Source organism: Siniperca chuatsi, linkage group LG10 (assembly GCF_020085105.1).
Source record: "Siniperca chuatsi isolate FFG_IHB_CAS linkage group LG10, ASM2008510v1, whole genome shotgun sequence".
NCBI lineage: Eukaryota > Metazoa > Chordata > Actinopteri > Centrarchiformes > Sinipercidae > Siniperca > Siniperca chuatsi.
In genome coordinates this window covers 12,159,416-12,178,267 of record NC_058051.1, presented here as the reverse complement: position 1 = coordinate 12,178,267, position 18,852 = coordinate 12,159,416, and the positions used below count along the sequence as shown (strand labels likewise).

At 38.4% G+C, this 18,852-nt stretch overlaps 2 protein-coding genes across 8 annotated transcripts in view; one reads left to right on the top strand and one right to left on the bottom strand.

Annotated features, from left to right (window-relative positions):
* Nucleotides 1-437: 437 nt before the first annotated feature.
* On the bottom strand, nucleotides 438-12,183 carry emc1 (ER membrane protein complex subunit 1). 2 transcript variants are annotated; one of them, XM_044210465.1, is made up of 23 exons: nucleotides 12,027-12,183; nucleotides 11,401-11,528; nucleotides 11,215-11,280; nucleotides 11,034-11,127; nucleotides 10,819-10,947; nucleotides 9,797-9,923; nucleotides 9,479-9,628; nucleotides 9,127-9,294; nucleotides 8,631-8,702; nucleotides 8,199-8,297; nucleotides 7,860-7,956; nucleotides 7,246-7,362; nucleotides 6,816-6,824; nucleotides 6,181-6,380; nucleotides 5,810-5,959; nucleotides 5,373-5,534; nucleotides 4,941-5,060; nucleotides 4,385-4,522; nucleotides 2,819-2,992; nucleotides 2,384-2,594; nucleotides 2,142-2,226; nucleotides 1,928-2,057; nucleotides 438-1,457 (listed from the first exon to the last, which is right to left on the bottom strand). In XM_044210465.1, the coding sequence occupies exons 1-23, from the start codon at nucleotides 12,116-12,118 to the stop codon at nucleotides 1,278-1,280; spliced, it is 2,898 nt and encodes a 965-aa protein (XP_044066400.1). In that variant the 5' UTR covers nucleotides 12,119-12,183; the 3' UTR covers nucleotides 438-1,277. The 2 variants fall into 2 exon arrangements, with proteins under 2 accessions (XP_044066400.1, XP_044066401.1); XM_044210466.1 differs by lacking the exon at nucleotides 6,816-6,824.
* A 1,141-nt stretch (nucleotides 12,184-13,324) lies between these two features.
* The window catches only part of ubr4 (ubiquitin protein ligase E3 component n-recognin 4), a 60,433-nt gene continuing 54,905 nt past the window's right edge, over nucleotides 13,325-18,852 (top strand). For all 6 annotated transcript variants that reach the window (XM_044210464.1, XM_044210460.1, XM_044210461.1 and 3 more), the window contains exons 1-6: nucleotides 13,325-13,480; nucleotides 16,320-16,417; nucleotides 16,544-16,647; nucleotides 17,725-17,854; nucleotides 18,025-18,170; nucleotides 18,401-18,500. In XM_044210464.1, coding sequence (XP_044066399.1) covers nucleotides 13,356-13,480; nucleotides 16,320-16,417; nucleotides 16,544-16,647; nucleotides 17,725-17,854; nucleotides 18,025-18,170; nucleotides 18,401-18,500 — 703 coding nt within the window. In that variant the 5' untranslated portion in view covers nucleotides 13,325-13,355. The remainder of the gene's footprint in view (nucleotides 13,481-16,319; nucleotides 16,418-16,543; nucleotides 16,648-17,724; nucleotides 17,855-18,024; nucleotides 18,171-18,400; nucleotides 18,501-18,852) is intronic.

Below are 18,852 nucleotides of genomic sequence, written 5' to 3'. Positions count from 1 at the left end.
TTTGACATTAGATCCTCATGAAACTATAGCCTTCCTTTGAAAAGAGAGTTAAAATATCACCTCCTCATTTTGCCAGTGTCATTGTCACATGAATCTTTAAAGAAAACCATAATTTGGAAAGAAGCAGATTGTTGAGGTGCAAATATTCTAGGAAATTTTCATTTACTAAAACTTATTGACTGTGAATGTGTTTCCTGCGGCCATGAGATTAAACGGACATGGTTTAATGTTTTTTTTTTGCCTACCTACAGTAGGTACATATATGTTAACACAGTATCCTTACTTAAAATAATCCTGTACCTAGATTACCTAAGAGGTCAATAAGTGTCAGCAAAATGTCAGCAATATTTCTAACCATAATTAAGCATTCTGTAGGCCACATAGAATTATTTTTTACACTCTCTCTGAAAGCTTGGGGAAACAGAAAAAAACATGAGTTCTGAGACAAATTTTAATGGAGCATCAACAGTAGCTGACGGTAGATCAAAAATGCTGACAAACGCATGAAGTGCAGGATGATTGAGGTACATAAAATAAAGGCTACGGATGGTCATTTCCTTTGTCAAGTGTGTTATGGTGACGATAATGTGACAGCGCCTTTGGTGGGATAGTCTTCAGGAAAGCACAAATAGCCATTTCTTGTCCATGCTACATTATCTCCTCACACTTCATGATCACAGATCATTTGCCATCAAACTAAATTTTGGGTATTAGGGTGTCACGGTGATTCAGCATGCTAAAAGTACAAACCATACAACTATGGTATTGTACCAAATCATGCTCACATGTGTTGCCATTGTCTTCTGTCTCTCTTTTCTCTGAACGCCACATTTATTATCACTCGCCATTAGAACAGTCTAATGAAATTGTCACAACGTAATCTTGGAAAAAACTAACATTGTTAGCATCTAACGTTCACATGTGTCGGAATTTCCAAACTCACAATTTATTAAATCCAAGTCTGTTGCATTCATTTGTAATCACTTATGTATTAAACATCTAATCAAAATGACATGGCACAAAAAACAGTTATTCTACTATGAAATAATTCCTTGTGCTTGCAAAATAAGTTAAAAAATAAACACATAAAACCTTTACTAACCCCCCTCTTTTCACCCCCACCCCGCTGTCCCCTCACCCCTGCAGTTCCTTATAGGCCCTATTGAACTTTGACCTGTGGTCTTTTACAGGCACGGCCTCAGCCGTCTCATCTCCTCGGGCTGAGGTCCTTCGTGCAGCCTCAGGGCTGTCAGAGATGGGATCTCTGACAGATCACTTTACCGCCAGGCCCGGTTGAGCAGTTTCACTTCTGCCAGGCGTTTGCTGATCATGGTAGCAAAGAAAAGGGCAAAGAGTACGCTACTGATCAGCATGTAGTCGTAGTCGTCTTTTAGTACGTCAAACTGCTTTGAGGGATAGACACGTGTCTGGTAGATGTCGAGACCATATGCCACCACCTACAAGGAAAAAAGTAACATTGTCATATTTATGTTTAATTTCCCTGAAAGGGAGAAAACAATATGTTGGCTGTATCAACACCTTTTTTGGAATTTTTATGGCTATACCATTACTCAGTATTGTGCCAAAATAAATCACTCCTCTGGGGGTTCAAAACTAATAATAAAAACATAAAATATAATTTTTCTTCATTAGAATTACTTCATCCTAAACTATCCTAAAGTTATCCAACATGCCAGTGGTTGTTTATCCTAAGGCCTTAAATGGCAATGGCAATGGCAATATCATGAAATACTGGCACTAGAGATCAATAAAGAAGATTTTAGAAGACAAAACACAACAAAAAATTCTGTGGTAGTTCAAGCAAAAAAGAACAAGAAAAAATATTTTCCCAAGACATCATTGCCAAAATGCCTACCTTGGTAAATGCCATAATATATGTCTGTCAGTAATGAGATGGCAGACTCACCAGGCAGGTTGACTCCAGTCCAGACGGGGCAGTGTAAATTCCTCGCACTCTTGATACAGTCTGATTGTAGTTGATAAACCACTCTGTACGGATCAGCAACTCTGGTGCGTAGGGTATCAGGTTCTCTTCACTGGAGATCAAGTGAACAGGTTAGACACAGAGACAGGAAAAAAACAATAAGCTATGAAATATGATGACTGACTGAATGACTCACCGGCTTTGCTCAGTCACTATTTCTGGCCTCCGAGGGTCAAGGAACATCTTGGGTAATGATAAAATCCCTCCTGATGGCAAGCCAACTGTGACAAAGAAAACAAAAGAAACATATTAAAAAAAGGCAACAGGCCGAACAATGTTCAAAAGACCTTTTTGTTGATGAGAAAAGGTGGTTTACTCTCAAATTAAAGACACAGTAATACACTGCAGCAAATAAGATTGAACCTCACTGAAACTTACTGAGCAGATGGCGGCTGGTGATGCCTTTCTCAGTTAGTGTGGCCTCCAGGGTAGAAATGGACGAGGGGAAAATGTAAGACTGCTGAAGCACCTGAGGAGCATGTGGCCGATCCAGTGAGCTGAACACAGTGCTGTTGTAGAGCTCCATCCCTTCATACAGTTCAATTACAGAGAACTCGTTCCTGCGAGACTTGGTGCTCCAGTATTCGTACTGCAGAGTCAAACAGAGGCAGGGGACACATTCAGTAGTAAGATCACTGTTCACAGTTGTTTAATAATAATAATGTGTTCAGTGTCCAATTATAATGCTTAGTCATTTTTATACAGCTGCAGTAAGACAGCACCATATTCTTACTGTAAGCAAGCATAAAGCAACACAACACTGAAAAATCATTTTTATCCTTAAGAGTGACTTTAGCAGTCAGTAATACTCACCACCACCCAGTTTTCAGAGTGCACAACATGCACCGGTCCTCTGGCCTTTCTCTGAACAGCCTCGTGGATGATGCGACCAGTCACGCCATCAATCAGAAGGATGCCGACAAAGCTTCGCTCCTGATGCAAGTCTGTGCTCTCAGTCACCACAGCCAGTAGATTGGGGTTCAGGTACTGTGAGAAGTGAGATCAAACACAATTCAGCATCTTAAGTCAAGGTTGAAAAACATATTTTGCATTGGCACAGATTTGTAGTCAAATGCATGTTTCCCTACCACTCACTAAAACACCTAAATTAATAATCTTGAAATTCTGGCTCATCTTTATTTCCCACGACAACCATGACTACTAGGGACTTTTTTCTGATTGCCAAATATGTCAAATATATATGATTTGGGGTGTAACGGATTACACATGGACAATATGATTAATCAAACAACAGAGTTGCTATATTAATGGGACAATCAATTTGATATCATTTGATATAATTTACAGCTTTAACATACACACAACTACAGTTTGGATATATTGACCTTGATTCTTCAGGAATCTGCCCTGTAGATGGAAAATAAGCTTTTTTTTCTTTTTTTTTTTTTTACCTTTTTGGACCAATTACAATTCAAAACAGAGGTATTTTCAGTCACATCTTGCCAAACATGTTAAATACAAAATACCTCAAAGATAAGGTGTAATGTTAAGATGTAAAATGGTGCCCGTCTTCATTTATAAAAACAATTACATTTACAAATATACAGGACCCAATAAATCACAAAAACATTAAAACAGACTAGTTGACTGTATCTGACAAGGAGGTATCATTTTGCTTTTACAGATTGGCTGTCTCTGTGATCAAATGAGACTCAAGAAATAAAAAGATCATGCAAGATTATGATGGCATATATTTCCACAACTAGCAGCAGGGCCTAAATATGGTTTTGGCTGCCCTGTCAGTCTGGCCAACACATTGAAGGTATCGCAACAATTACTGGACAGATGATGGATATTCTTGGTCCTTATGGGATGATTCCTAATGACTTTGGTGACCCCCCTTTATCTCTAGTGTCATCCTCAGAATTAACCAGTATGTTCTTCGTCCTGTCACACACTTTTGTAATGTGGGGTGCAATGAACATTACAGTCTCCAGAATGCCCTGACAGGGCTTTAGAATTTTGTATTGTTATTATACATTTTGGAGATTCATGTGAGAGTGCCTAATAATGAGTACAGGAGTAGAATCAAAAACATTATACGCAGGAAATACAGTAAGGAGTGTAAGAGTCCTAGAAGAAAAAAAACAGGGTTTATTCTTATGCAGTCAGTGGTGGAGAGGGGATATGATTCACTGGGAAACAGTGACATGAGGTACAGTATTTCTTGGAAAGATGAGTTTTCAGCCTATGTCAGAAGACTGAGTGACTGTGTTTCTGACTGATGTGGGAAGGAGAGAAGTCGAGACAACACTGACCAAATCCAGCACCAATAAGAGCAATGATATCATTTTCAAACTTTCTCAACACTCCATCCAAACCACAGCGTCAGTAAGGTTTTAGGGAAAGTTATTATACCTTATAGAGGACACTACGGTCTCCCATTACTCTGCCCTGGGAGTGAACATGCTCATTAGGCCTTTTCCCTTTCACCGAGACAATCCTCTGTACCTCGGTCGGGATGACGACCTCCCAGATCAGCTCGGTCGACAAGTCCTGAGCGCACAAAAACATCCAGGTTAATTCTTTCAGTCATTTGTGAGTATCATTTCATGGTAGCTCACTGTGAGAACAGGAGCAACAAAGCCTCTGGCTATGTTCGTTCTCCGTGTTCCATTGATTTCCTTCTAACAGAGAGAAACTCTCACTTATAATATAAATATAAAACATACCCTTAAAAATCACTCTTGATCTATTAAGCATTTGTTCTGTAAAATATATTTGAGCATTCTTGAACACTTTTTCATCACTGTAAAATTATCTCTGCAAATATAAATAACAAAAATATGGAAACCATTGTGGTCATCTATGGCAACCAAAAGCTGAAAACTGGTGGAGGCTAGGCTTTCTAAACCTCTTGAGCCCTGAGGTGCAAATAACCTTGAAATAGTTCAGCAGAAGAAGGTTCACTTGCCATTCGTAGCCTGTAGCCAGAAAGTCTTCCCTGGCTGGAGTCAACAAGATAAAAGAATATGGATGAGGCCATCTCCTGGAGCTGCTGTAGTACATTCTTTGTAGAGGGAAAAGCAGACACCTGTGGAAAAATAATAGATGGATACAATTTTTACAAGTCGTTTCTGGGTGACCAATATCTCTCACAAAGAAGAAGAATCTCCCAAAAAGAAGAATGCCATTACAATTAAATTCAAAATTTTTGTACTGTCTTGTACTAATGCAGTATATGTGGACAGAGAGAGTGAATCAAAGAACTAAAGGAAGAAAGACTTGAGCAGTCGAGTGTTGGCCTGATTGGTGTGGATACAGAGAGAAAAATGGCTTTGAGACACAACACGTATGTCTGTATCTGTAGAATGTTTGGTGAGGAGATTTACAGTTTGCCACTGACCTTGTACTGGTCATCAACAAGAAGTAAGACTTTAGCATAATCCTGGTCCATGAGAGGCAGCATGAGTGACTGAAGTATTGGCTGAGGGAGAGCAGGTGGGGTGATGTGACTCTTCTTTCCAAAGATGGGATTAAATACATGGAGTGTGGCCAGGCCTGAGTCCTTAGAAAATAGAACAAAAGTGCACTTTCAAGTGCTGCTGCAGGAGAAAAACAGCTTTTGCCATGCTCGTAAGGCATGTTCAGTGAAAACTTCATAGTAATCTCTCTCTTGAAGCCCCTCGCTCCATGTGAGGTACAAATATTAGCAATCGATCTGCAGATTTCACAGTAAAGTAATTTGCTTTATTTATGTTTGTGTGACCCACAAGATAATGAAACTGACTCCTGCCCTGAAGCTCGTTAGCCACAGGGCTCAGAGCCCTTGTTATTAGATACCTTGTCTTTGATGAGCAGTGTGCACTGTGGCGGATGAGGGAAGTGTGCAGTGGTCCGTTGCACCATTAGTTTGAAGGCTGCATTAGATGGGATGTTGTCCAGGTAGTGCCTCCATAAAATACTGCCGGTCTTGCTGTCAATCCCATAGAGCTTAACAGAAAAAAAGCAAAGGATGAACTGTACAGGAAAAATGAGTGTTTCAGAGAGGCCTGATGGAGTCTATTTATTACTGTTTAATTTTACTTTAGGCTTGCCTGACCATAGACAAAATAAACAGAAACTAGTTTGACCACAAATATGCATCACAGCTCATCTCTCCCAAAACACTACCTAACAGTAACTCAGTTAGATGGTAACCTTTAGTCTCGTACCTTCCCAGATGCAGTAACCATAACCATCATCTTCTGCAAGTTGAACTCATCTCTGGAGAGGTTCTCAATGGTCACATCATTTTTAACGTGACTGCGAGGCTTCCGTGCATCGTAGAACAACTTCCAGAGGTGGGAGATCCAGGCCTGCAGCAAGATGAGCTGAGAGGAGAGCCTCTTCAGCACCATGGACATCAGGCCGTCTAGACAAATTACAGTGAGAACACAGATGCTGCTTAATGGCTTTCAGTGGATTAAATTCACATTTAAGGATGTAATTTGAGGATCACAATTTATTAGACATATCTTGTGGTGTACATTGTGGTATTTTCATTGCAGGAAAAGCACAAGTGTACTTTATAACCTTAATAGGCTCCGTAGATCACAGTATAGGTAAAAACTAGAATACTGTAAATGAATACTTGTTTAGCAGCTTATTTCGCAAGAAACAACAAGATACGGAACGGAACATATTTGGCTTGGTAAAAATATATGACTACTAAAAGTTCTAAAAGTGAAATCAAGCGATGGGAGGGGGGTGACTAAAAGATTCAGTGGATATGGCGAGGGATTTTCAGTCAACAACAGGAGATCCTAGCCTTAAGACCCATTAATCAAGTTTTACTGAAGAATGTTACCTTGAATGGCTGAATCCAAGTGCAGCAATAAAAACAGGACAAAAACGAAAGAAAGTGAAGGTAATAGCAAGCAAGTGAACATACCCAAGAATCAGTTTTTACAAGGCTATAAGACCTGTTCCAACCTCAAAAAAAAAAAATAAATACAACTTTGATGATTAAATGCAGGTGCTGAGCAGTTGAAGTAAGTAATAGCAACAATTCAGTGGACTTAACTTTTAGTTCTATATTAGTGGAAAATCTTGAAATGATTAAACAAGCTTGACAAAATACCCCTAAGATTAGGAATTGGACAGCTGCCTTCATTTTCTAGGACAAGAAAATTAGAAAACAACTAAAACTGAAAATAATAGATAAAATACTGAATATTAATCCACACGAGAGATTTGTGCTTAAAGTTGGAAATTTTGGATTCTGGTTTGACATTTACCAGCCTTTTTGCCAAACTCTCCCTCCAGCTCTGCCTGCGTTCCTGTGAGAGGCAGATCCACCATTTCCATTGTCACCACATCTGACAGGGCCTCCTCTCTTGTCCACATTACACGCCCTGGAAAACAAGACTCATTATTGTTCTGTAATTATTAATTCCATTTTCCACACCCCGTGACAGTATATGCAGTTTATGTTGACGCTTTCCATGAATTACGACATGAAACATTTTTTCCCCCCCCTCATGCTTGCGGAAAGGACAAGATTATGTGTATATTATGAAAACCGAGAGCCTGTTTGTGCTCCACACAGTGGTCAGATGTTGGCAGTACTTGTGATGATTAAGAAGTGGAATATACCCAAATGTTATTATGAGGCAAAGCATGGCTCACCAGTCTATTTGCTCTTTGGAAAGATGTACTGGACCTTAACAGTAAACACAATAAGGGACAGACTCTTCACATTTTAGCTATGAGCAGGATTTTAAAATGTTCTTACTGGCGCCCCTCAGAGGTAGCAGTGCATGCCAATACCTCAGATAACATTAACCAGCGCAGACCAGACTGACAGAGCACTCTTTCCAACACTAAATCTTTCTGTTTTTGCTATCCATACCTGGTTGTTGTATGAAAGTGAGTGTGTGGTCTTCTGTCTGCACCATGACCCTGTAGCCAACAGAATCATCTTTCTTGAGGAATGCTTGTACATACAGCTGGAAGACAGAATAAAAATGACCTATTGTGTTATATTATGAAAAGAAAACATTGCATGCTTAAAACTGAAAACTGTTAACAACCTAATGCTTCATGTGCACAAGCCATCTCCCAAACTAGACTGACCTGCTCTGAAAGTAATCATATTAAACTTTGCGTAAAGTAAATTTGAAGCCTTGGTGACTTGGCCAGTCAGATATCAAGCATGCTGGAGAATCACTGGGGAGAAATTTAGACTCACCTTCTCTGGTTTCCCACCATTAGGATCCATATTGAAAATCAGTGTTGTGTCTAGAAGTCTGCGTCCAGTTTCTGCACTAAAGAGGTTAAGACTGGAAGCCTATAGGGAAGAAAACAGATATGAGTATCTTTCACATGGGTTAAAACAAGAAATTGATAGATTTCATTGGTCTTTCAAAAAAGTATTGACTGAAGCTCAAAAGGTGTAAAATATTTCTGTAACTTTGTTTCCAAGCAGCCAAATAAAAAGCCCAGCTAAGAAATGTTTCTCAGCTTGAGGGTAACACATTTAATCTGTTAATCAAAATCAACATGCGAACACATCAAGCAAAAAAAAGGCTGTACTAAACCTGCTGGTATATACACCATAGTTTGCCAAGAGAGCACAATGGCAAATCATACTTCTGAAATGTATGATTTGACATTAACTCACAGTTTTGTTCTTGGGAGACATGACAGCAGCAACAGTCTTCTCTCCGGTGGTCGCAAATGAAACCAGCATGGCCTATGAATCGAGACAAATACGTCACCAACAATTTTCACAAACTGTTTCTTAAATGGACACTTGCAATATCTCGGTATGACACACTGAGATTGACCCCTTTTTAAAAATAATACAAATAATAAACATCAGAGCTTAAAAATAAGGACATATTCTAAAATTTTAGAATTTAAAAAAATGTGACTTTGTTTGCTATGTGGCCTTACAAATAGCCTGGCTGTTTTTAATATTTACTTTGTTGATGTTAACCATCCATTTACCCATGACAATCAAATATTTCAGCAAGCCAAGTGACATTTACATTTTAGGCATGTAACTGACTTACAGTACAGTACAATAACTGCAATACTAGAATAAGCTAACATTGGCATTACAAGCAACAAGTGGCCTGAACAGAGAAGAGCAAGGTAGAGAAACGGTTACATACAGGCTTGAAATCCCTCAGTGTAACTATCTGCCCATTGTTGAGTTGGAGGAGAAGGTAGTGTTCAGGCCCGAGCTGAAGGAAGAACTCTGACAGCGGCTGCCGGGCTGGGTTGGGCTGGGTGGACACCAGTACTGGATGGAAGCCGGGGGCAACTTCAAGTCCCAGGGACTAGAGGAAGACAAATGGTAGCACACTGTAAAAATGGTGAAAAGCATTTACACAGAGATAAAGAGGTAGATATAAAGAGAGACAGTTCCATTGTGTAGGTAGAGAAATGCAGAGAAATGAGAGCATAGGATATACAACTTAATTTTATAAAATAGAAGGGTTTTGGTTTTATTTTCATGGGTACCTGCAAGGGGATCTGGGTCATCTGTAACTGCACGTGCAAGTCAAGCATGTACAGGGATACAGTTGCAGAGTCCACGCACGTCAACATCCCCTGGCCGATCATTACACAGCTGGCCTGTATGTTGGAAAGCCACGGAGCTTCGACGGAGATCTGAAGACAACAAAAGCAAATTTAATTCATATATTGTAACATTGGTTCGGTTTATTTGAGGTGTTTGAGTTTGAGTTTTATTTTTGCTGTAAGTATTATAAAATTTATATTCTATATATTTTACACAGCATGAATATACTTTATACTGCTTCTACAAATCAACATCACCTGTTTGATTATCTCTCCGTCCTCCACACTGTAAGCAACAATAGCAATGTGGGAATGGGGAACAACTCCCAGTGCGTACACTTCACCATTTCCGCCAGAATACACAGCCTGGTAATCTACGGTTTCACTGTAGAGATACAAAGACAGCCAGTTATACAATTTCTTATAAAGCCAGCCTTATTCATAAACACAAATTTGTGGCTTTATGTACCAGACATTTCTGATGCTTAAATACTACTGTTTTTTCTGCATCCTGTTAATGCTTGAATTCATAATTGTTATGCACAAATCTATTTATGCATATCTGACTTGGTTTTTCCAATCTTAGAGTTGTCACTTGAATGTGTGTATAAATCAGATACTCAAAATTTTTTGAATCTATTCTTTTTGATCCTGCATAATTTTTGATCCAATATTTGAATTACATTATTTCAAATGCATTATCATTTCCCCCAATTATATACCACCAACCACTACCAGCATCTTGTACTATAGACTTTCTAGAAAAGCATTCAAGCAGACAAAATACTTAAAAGTCCTCCTCCAGTGTTTTGCTAATTGTTATTTCACATGGATGTTTGCGCTTCACTGTGCAGAATGATGTATTTGCAGTGTTTGTGTGCAGTGTTTTCACATTCATCTGCCAAAGGAGGAAAGTTTCTCTGCACTCACCTGAGCACAATTCTGAGTTTAGTGTACCTACGAGCATGATTTGTGACATCACAACAAGTTTAAGCCAGTCGTGGTCCAGTATGAAACTCACGCAAGTGTGATGGGGAAACTTGACACCTCCAGGTCACATACAATGAGAATGGACTTTTCAATGAGGTAGACATCTTGTTTCCAGAAGTTAAACTTTTTAACTGAACAATATTTGCATATTGTCTTCAAACATGTCTGGAGAGGATCTTTAATTTCAGGGGAGATGTTTTGTTAATGAAGACATGCTTATATTAAAAAGTACATAGACAAAAATCATGTTTTAATGTTGACCCAATAATGTAAAACAAAACAAAACTTGCCTTTCTGGTAGATTCTCTATCCATTTTTGATGACCATTAGAAAGGTAATGGAGAGAGATGACAGTTTTCTTCAAAACAGCCACGTGTTTCACAGTGTCTTGCTGTCCAACTAAACATGCTGACTGGAAACTAAAATGTATAACAACAGCAGTTAACATCTGATCAAATTAAAGACAATTCTAAACTTAACAACAGCCAGTCAAGGAGGCAATCACCTGCCAGAGTCAAGCACAATCTCCCAGTTCAAACCACCAACATTTGTCTCCCAGGAGCGCAGCAGGCGGCCATTACCAACCACCAGCACCGCATCTAGGAGACAAGAACAGTTTAATGAGTTATCTTCGTTCAATTAGGAAACTAAAAGCTCTGTTAACTCCACTGCAATGACAAAATCACCTTGTCCATGTTGCAGAAGAGCATCAATGTTTCCCTCTGGTCCAGTCTTATCCACATGTCGCCAGACTGTAACCCACATTGAATAAATACTAATATAAGAACAAAGTATGTTAACTGAGAGGCAGATCTATTTCTGTACTTGGCCCTATAGAACTGTCTATTACAGCAAACTAACAAAATACTCACAGAGTTCTCCAGTCCTGGTATTGAGTGCAGCAAAAACATTATTCTCTGTTGCCAGAAGCACCTTTTTGGATGACTGCACATGTGTGTCGAAATGGGAAAAGCGAACCTTGCCAACATATTGCTGCCTCCTGTGAATCACAAGACAGAGAACAAGCTGTCACAAGGTCAACAAGCTAGTTTATAATCGTGGGTATGACATATAATCAAAGATCAAACCTCAGTGTTATGACACAGCTATAAATAAATGAATAAATAAATAAATACTGGTAGACAGCACACTGGTTATTATCAGATTGGTTAAAATGCTGTTCAAATACAAAACAAAATACAAAATTATAAATCAATTTCAATCACATTTACTATAAAACATTTGAGCTTACTGGACCATTGGTTTCCTAAAGGCAAATAAAAAATTGTGAACAAACTAACCGCACCTGCAGTAAGTAAATACAATTTCTTGTATTCATTTTAATATTTTTTGCCCTGGTGTCTCACACAAAGTCCATTCCAAACACACCGGGTCGCAGCTAGTGGCTGGTGGCTGACAGGTGTTAGCATTAGCATCTCCACATTAAAACATGGCTCTAAATTGCATACATTTTGATCGTTCTCTAGATTCCTCTTACCAGTCAAATTTTCCTACTTGATCCTCAAACACAGCCTCGATAGTGCCGTATAACATAATACATTTCAGGCAAAACAAAATTAGCTTTGCCATTGCAGCAGTAGCTTTAGCTTGCTCTTCAAGAGGAAAAGGAAGTCGGAAGTTGACTGGCTTTCTTTTTGTCTTGTGACTGAGAGGTGCTGCCCCCTACAGGTTAGAAAGGCACATAGCTTCTATAAATGTAATGCAGTGGTCATAAAGAATAAACGTAAAAAATGTTTAACGTCAATCTGTCCACAGAAGCTTAAATAACGTATAAAATAACGTATAATTATGTAGCAATGATGCCGTTCCATGTAATACATTAACCAGCTTTTTGTGCTAGATAAATTGGTCGTCTTTAATCTTTTCTTTGTGCAGACACAAATTCGGCTTAAAAATTTTAATTTGACTTATGGTGATTTGTACACATTATTATTGATTAAATTAATTGCACAAACACGTGTGTACAAAAGGTTAAAAGGTGCTGTCTACAAAATTATTTGTGTATAAAATGAGGTAGTCAGATTTCACAGTAAAAAAAAAAAAACAGACAGCAAGATTGAACACAAAAAACTATGTCTTAGCCTAATCCTCCTCACAGGTTAAACATCAAATTCTGAGTCTCTTATCTAAATACCATTTGTTAACGCTGTCAGAAATCAAAGAGATAAAAGAGACCAGACTTTTTTGGTTGGTTGCTAAACTTGAATAAAGTCCTATTGCTATTATGGACATGATGCAGCAACCTTTCTGAAATTAAGGTTGCAAGGAATGTAAGTACCATGACTCATTTTTACATAGCCTACATTATATTGGACCAGTATAAGTCCAGTAGGCAAGGTCAAGGTCCCATCACTAAAGTATTATAATACCTCAGAATTCAGAGAAATCTGTCCAATCTGCTAAACACACATTAACACACACTATTAATTTACAAGAACATTAAAATATCCATGATTCTACGTATTTGTTTCTTTAATCAAACAATAACATAAAATTAACTCTGGCTAACTGAAGTTCAATTGGAACAATTGCAATCCAAAGGAGTAAATATTATAAATAAGTGACCTGAAGGTATTTGTATTATTTGTATAGGTCATAAATGTAATGGAAAAAAAGCCATTTTATTTTTATGTAAAAAAATGGGATCTGTATTATTAGTACTTACTAACTAACTGAGATGATAAACGGAGTAAACTTTTTGGATGAAATGACGTTAGTCTGACTGTTGTCAGATTTTGAGCGCCCTCTGTGATTTACTTTTACAGTTTCTTCTTGCAGTAGCTAGTTTTTTCTATGGGATTTCAAGATGGCGTCGAGCGGAGGAGATGGGGAACACGAATGGACAGCGGCAGTGCGGCCGCTTTTATCAGCTTCGTACACCGCTTTCGAAACGAAAGAGCTACCTCAGCTTATTGGGTCTATAATCAACAGGTAACCGGTTACATGTCAATAAATTTCGTGTCCCTATTTGCTCAAATACTGGCCGTGTCCACCCAGGAGTGGGCTGGTTTGCTAACTTAGCTTGGTGAGTTAGCGTTAAGTTCGATGGGAAACGGTACCCGCTTAGCTAACGTTAGCGGCTAGCAAGCTACTTGATCTTAACTTGCTAACGTTAGCTAACTTACTCAAAATGCGATGTGGCTTGCCCTGGTTGGTAACTCAAGCTGTTTGAAACAAGGCGCGACTTATGACTGATGGACGTTGATATTTATTGTAACAATGTTGCTGTGCAAACGTTAATCGATGTTTGAAAATTGCTTCATCACTAGCTAGCTAACACAAACATTAGCCAGCAAGCTAACTAATGGGCCTTCCAAACGGACTGTAACGTATAACGTAACGTTGAAATGGCCCAGACACAGTAATATTTGACTACGTCAGCTAACTTAAGTTGGCTCAATTCGATACGCTTGTATGCTGAGCTTGCCATATCCAGTCTACTCTGGACATGTCAACAAACAGTTTATGCATTAACTGATTAATAAGGTAGCCAGTCAGTTTAACGTTATCTGCTGAAAGTAGGCGGGGACCATGTACTCTCCCACTCATTTTTGAAGAGATGATGATGGTTAATGTATTATTAATAAAACGACAACTTGGTGATATTGCTGCTTCGTAGTTACATGTAAGGCTAAAGGTCTTGTGGAAATGGTGTTATATGGCATATTTATTTCCGGGGACCTTTAATTTACTTTCTCGTAAAACTAATTAGTATATGCACATTTCGCCTTGCAAACTACCGATGTATACATCACCATGGAGTGATTATCAAGTCAGTAGTGCCTACACAGTAGCCAGTTGTCACATATGGTTGTCACTTGAAATTCCTGTTAAGTGGTGACATCAGCTGATGTGAATAGCTTCCTGCTATGTTTATTGGTTTCATTTTCTGAAGTAACGTTCAACCTGCAAATGTGAGCAGTAATACTGCTACCAGACCTGTTTCGTTTTCAAATGAAACGACCAATTGGGCTGGTATACATGTTTGATATTGCTATTATAATGCTCGCTCATTAGCTATGGTATCAAATGTAAATAATTTTTTTCAGCAATATTTTATTGATCATACAAGAGTTTTCACCATCATGAGCATAACAGTTGGATTACAGTGAGTGAGTGCTGCAAGAGTAGAGTAGTTTGACATTTTTTAACAGAATTTTTGATGTTGACAACTGGAAAGTTTCAACATCAGGGGCACTGCATTTCCAGCACATTTCAGTGATGTACAATGATGAGAACTAGACTGTGCATGATGAAAAGCAAAAGGTCTTTCCATTATTTACCATAGTCTTAATTTTAAAGCAACAGAGAGTAGAGGCCGCAAACAATCCTGACTGATAAAAAAATAAACAAATAAACAGCAGCAGGCGTAATATCATAGTCTCTTTCAGAGATGGGTTTGAGAAATTGAATGGATTAAGTCCTAAGGCTAATTGAGAATGGCAGCAGGTCTTGGGTGTTTTGGTCTTAATGTCCTTGTATGGTTTCCCAGTGGATAGTTTATGAAGCAGGTGTTAGGTTTGGGCAAAGTATTAGTAGGAGCCCTTCATTTCCTTCACCCTGGTAATATGCAGCTTCTTTGTGGTCAGGAAAAAAATGCCAACAAATGACCCAATCAGCAGTATTTTGGAGTGGGAGTTGGAGAAAAAGCAGATTTGTGTTCTGTGTTAGAAAGCAGAGGTGTTTTTTTGTGTGTATTTAGTTGTATTGGTGATTGTGAATACTTAGAACTGTATATTGTCATGGTGCTACAATGAAGTGCTTTGGACAGATTGATGTAATGGAGGCTGATGAAAAATTCACTAGTATATGGAGTATAGATAAGAAGAAAAAAACACAGGGTTCATGTCCCTATGAAGGACTTATGCTAACAGCAAGTTGGCCACACAGGTCGGTCTCCAACACTGCCTTCCTACTGTCTGGAAGTATGTGATCAGATCACAGATTGAAGAGGTGCCATTTGGCTTGGGTAGTTTGCTGAAGGATGGTGTAGGACGGTGCTGAGGTCAATCATCAGAAACATTATAGGAGCTGTGTGTTTCCAGGTGTTTTTCGGACATTGAATAGGCTAAGCTTAACTGCATAATTCACGACAAACTGGTTTTTCCTGGTAACAAACTGCATATCTGTCAGACATTTTAGAAAAGACTGCATAAATGGTGTGTTCAAAGGCATTGATTTTAACTGAGGGCAACGCACAATGTAATGTCACTATACTGACAGCCAGAGCCAGCTGTTTTCTTGTTATCTATGTGGGAATACATTTATCAACATTCATTAATGAACTATTGTGGTGTTGGAAATGTGGCAAAATTCATAGAGGTGTGCCTAATAAAATAATATTTTCTCCAGGCTTATCTGGGAAGCTTTAATTGTTGTTCAGTTACCAACCCCCAAAAAAGGCAACAGACACAAAAATCCAAATTAATCCAAAGGTAATACAGTACCAAACATAATGCTACACCATTTCACTTATCATTTGCACAGTGTTAATAATGACATTTGCAAGCGTGTTCATGAGTACAAGATATTTTTCATAGATCAGCATTTTTTGCAAATACCTGTCTGGGGTAGAAGGAGGTTATCTGATTGTAGCTAAATGTTATAGGTGTTATTAGGCTAAGTGTTTCTCATACAAACACCAGGTCATCGTCTGTCTGTTACATCTCTCCTAACTCTCTCTATTTCAGAAAGAAAAATGCTATAAAGATGTTCTATGTAAATTCATATTTGAGAGTATTTAATGAGATATTCCACTTGTCATTTGCAGTGAATCAGACATCCTTCACCACGACAAACAGTATGAGCCTTTCTACTCATCATTCGTGGCACTCTCTGCACACTACATCACCACAGTATGTGGACAGAGTATGTATCGTTCATTTTCTCTTTAGTGAAAGAGATAAGAAATTACTACTGCCATTCAGCCAAAATATTTAGATGTTACAGGTTGTGTTTCTTCCAGCCAGCAAATGATTTTTGCTCTCTCTCTAGTACCAAGAAACCAGCTGCTGTCGGTTGCTACAGCGTGCAAAGTATTGATTGAATTCTCATTGCTGCGCTTGGAGAACCCAGATGAGGCATGTGCAGTATCACAGGTGAGAGAAACAAACTGAATGGGAGATTGTAATGTTGTAGGACTGCATTTAACTGGACATTTTTGGTCTGTTTTAAGGAGATAGGACATTTACCAGCAACAGACAAAATGTTGTAATGTAGCCAATGTAGTTGTATTTCATTCTATACAGGGTTTTCCCTGCCATTATGCGCCTAAGCGTTTTTGCGGCACGCCTATGTCCGCAGGCAGTACATAGTAGAAGGCAGTACATAATATTACAAATGCGAGCGAATCATTCCGTTAGAATGCCGGGTCGGAACTGGTTGTTTACTAATGCGCTATGATAAGGACCGAATGATGTTCATCACACTAATTGAGTGCCAGATAGTTAGGTAGTTAGCAAATATGTACAAGAAGACTTCTCTTCACTATGCCTGTTATAAATGTTAATTATCTATAAATGTGAATCCATGACATGCAAGTGTTTTCACAGTAGCCCATCTACTGTATGCACCGCTGTCATCATTGTCAGTTTATTGGCCCTGAGCAGTGGAAAATGAGTCAATAACAACAATAGTAGCTAGTAACATACTCATCACGTTATGTTTTGAACACACCTGATCCAACTCACCAGCCCTTACTGTTGGAGTTGGGAACCCAGGGTCTTGATGATGATGATTATTATTATTATCATTAGCAAGCTCCTTTTTGTAAAATAATTAAATGTTTATGTATTAAATGTTCAGACGAAGGCTGTGATATGTGTAAATAATAAAAACATTATTTAACTATAGCAAGTTTTGTCTTTAAGCTTTTTGGGCGTTATTTATAGTAGTAATAATGGTCCAAAATGATATGAAATGGCATAGTTTTAAGTCAAAAACCTTTTAAATTTTCTTGGAGGATGCCTGCCACCCCCCCCCCCCAACACCAATGACTGCACAGCACCTAAGCCTTCCAAAAACTTAGTGAAAACCCTGTCTACACATTTGTTTTTACATTTTGATTAAATAGACATTAATTTGGCTTTTCTGGTCATGTGTGTCAGTTTTCTGTTTGAAAGGACATTTACTGTATAAATTAGTTAAATCGAGTAACACTGTTTATTTTTCTACAGAAACACCTGATTCTTCTAATAAAAGGACTTTGCACCGGCTGCAGCAGACTAGATCGCACAGAAATCATTACGTTCACTGCTATGATGAAATCTGCCAAGTTGCCTCAAACCGTCAAGACCCTTTCAGATGGTAAGTGTCCCTTATGGGATGGTCTAAAGTTAAACAATACTTTATTGATTATGACACAAAACTACTTTTTTAGGCCTACTAGGCCTAACTACTAGGCCTTTTTACAAAACAAGAAATCTTCAAAGCTTTGGTATGTGACATCGAAAATTGTGTCCTTGTTCATCTAATAGTGGAAGATCAGAAGGAGTTACCCAGTGCTGTGAACCCAGAGCTTCGACAAAAAGAAGTACAAATGAACTTCTTTAATCAACTGACTTCAGTTTTTAACCCTGACCTTACAACCATCTTGGCCTCCCCATCAGCAGCACACATGCAGGCAAGTGTTAAAGACCCGCCCTCCAGCTGTCAACACCATTATTGTCATCAGTATCTGACAGCTAAAGTTAAACAACTTGTTTAAGTTTCTTCTTATCAGTGTTTTTACTGAAAATAAACTCACGTTTAAGGTGTAATTTAATTAGCCACATACGAAACAGCTGCTCTTGGCATTGACCGTTGTAATTAATCATCATAATCGTTATGTTTTTCAACTCTCTCCAATTATAGGCTGAGAGTGATTGCGATGACCAAACCACAGATCAAGCCATTCAGGCCAAAATGAAAAATGCCTTTGTCTCTCAGAATGTGTCAAGCTTACAGGAACTTGGTGAGTAATTGTTGCTTTGTTGTAGGACATGGTCCTCATAGGACTAAGTTTACAATTATACTGTATACATGTCTTGATTTTAAAGTTTTATCCCGGCTGTTTGTGCTGAAACACATTTTAAATCTTTGTTTCTTTACAAAGTCTGATATTTTAGAAAGCCACCGTTAATTAATATATATGAACAATTGCTGAGGATTTTGTATATATACCAGTAAAACTATATTGGGAAGTTAATTTTCTTTTGTTTTTTTATACAGCCACTTGAATTATTCACTCCTTTGACATTATGTTTTCTATTAAGTTCTTAATCGAATGTCACTTTGGAATTTTAAGACCTCACCTTGCATCCTGC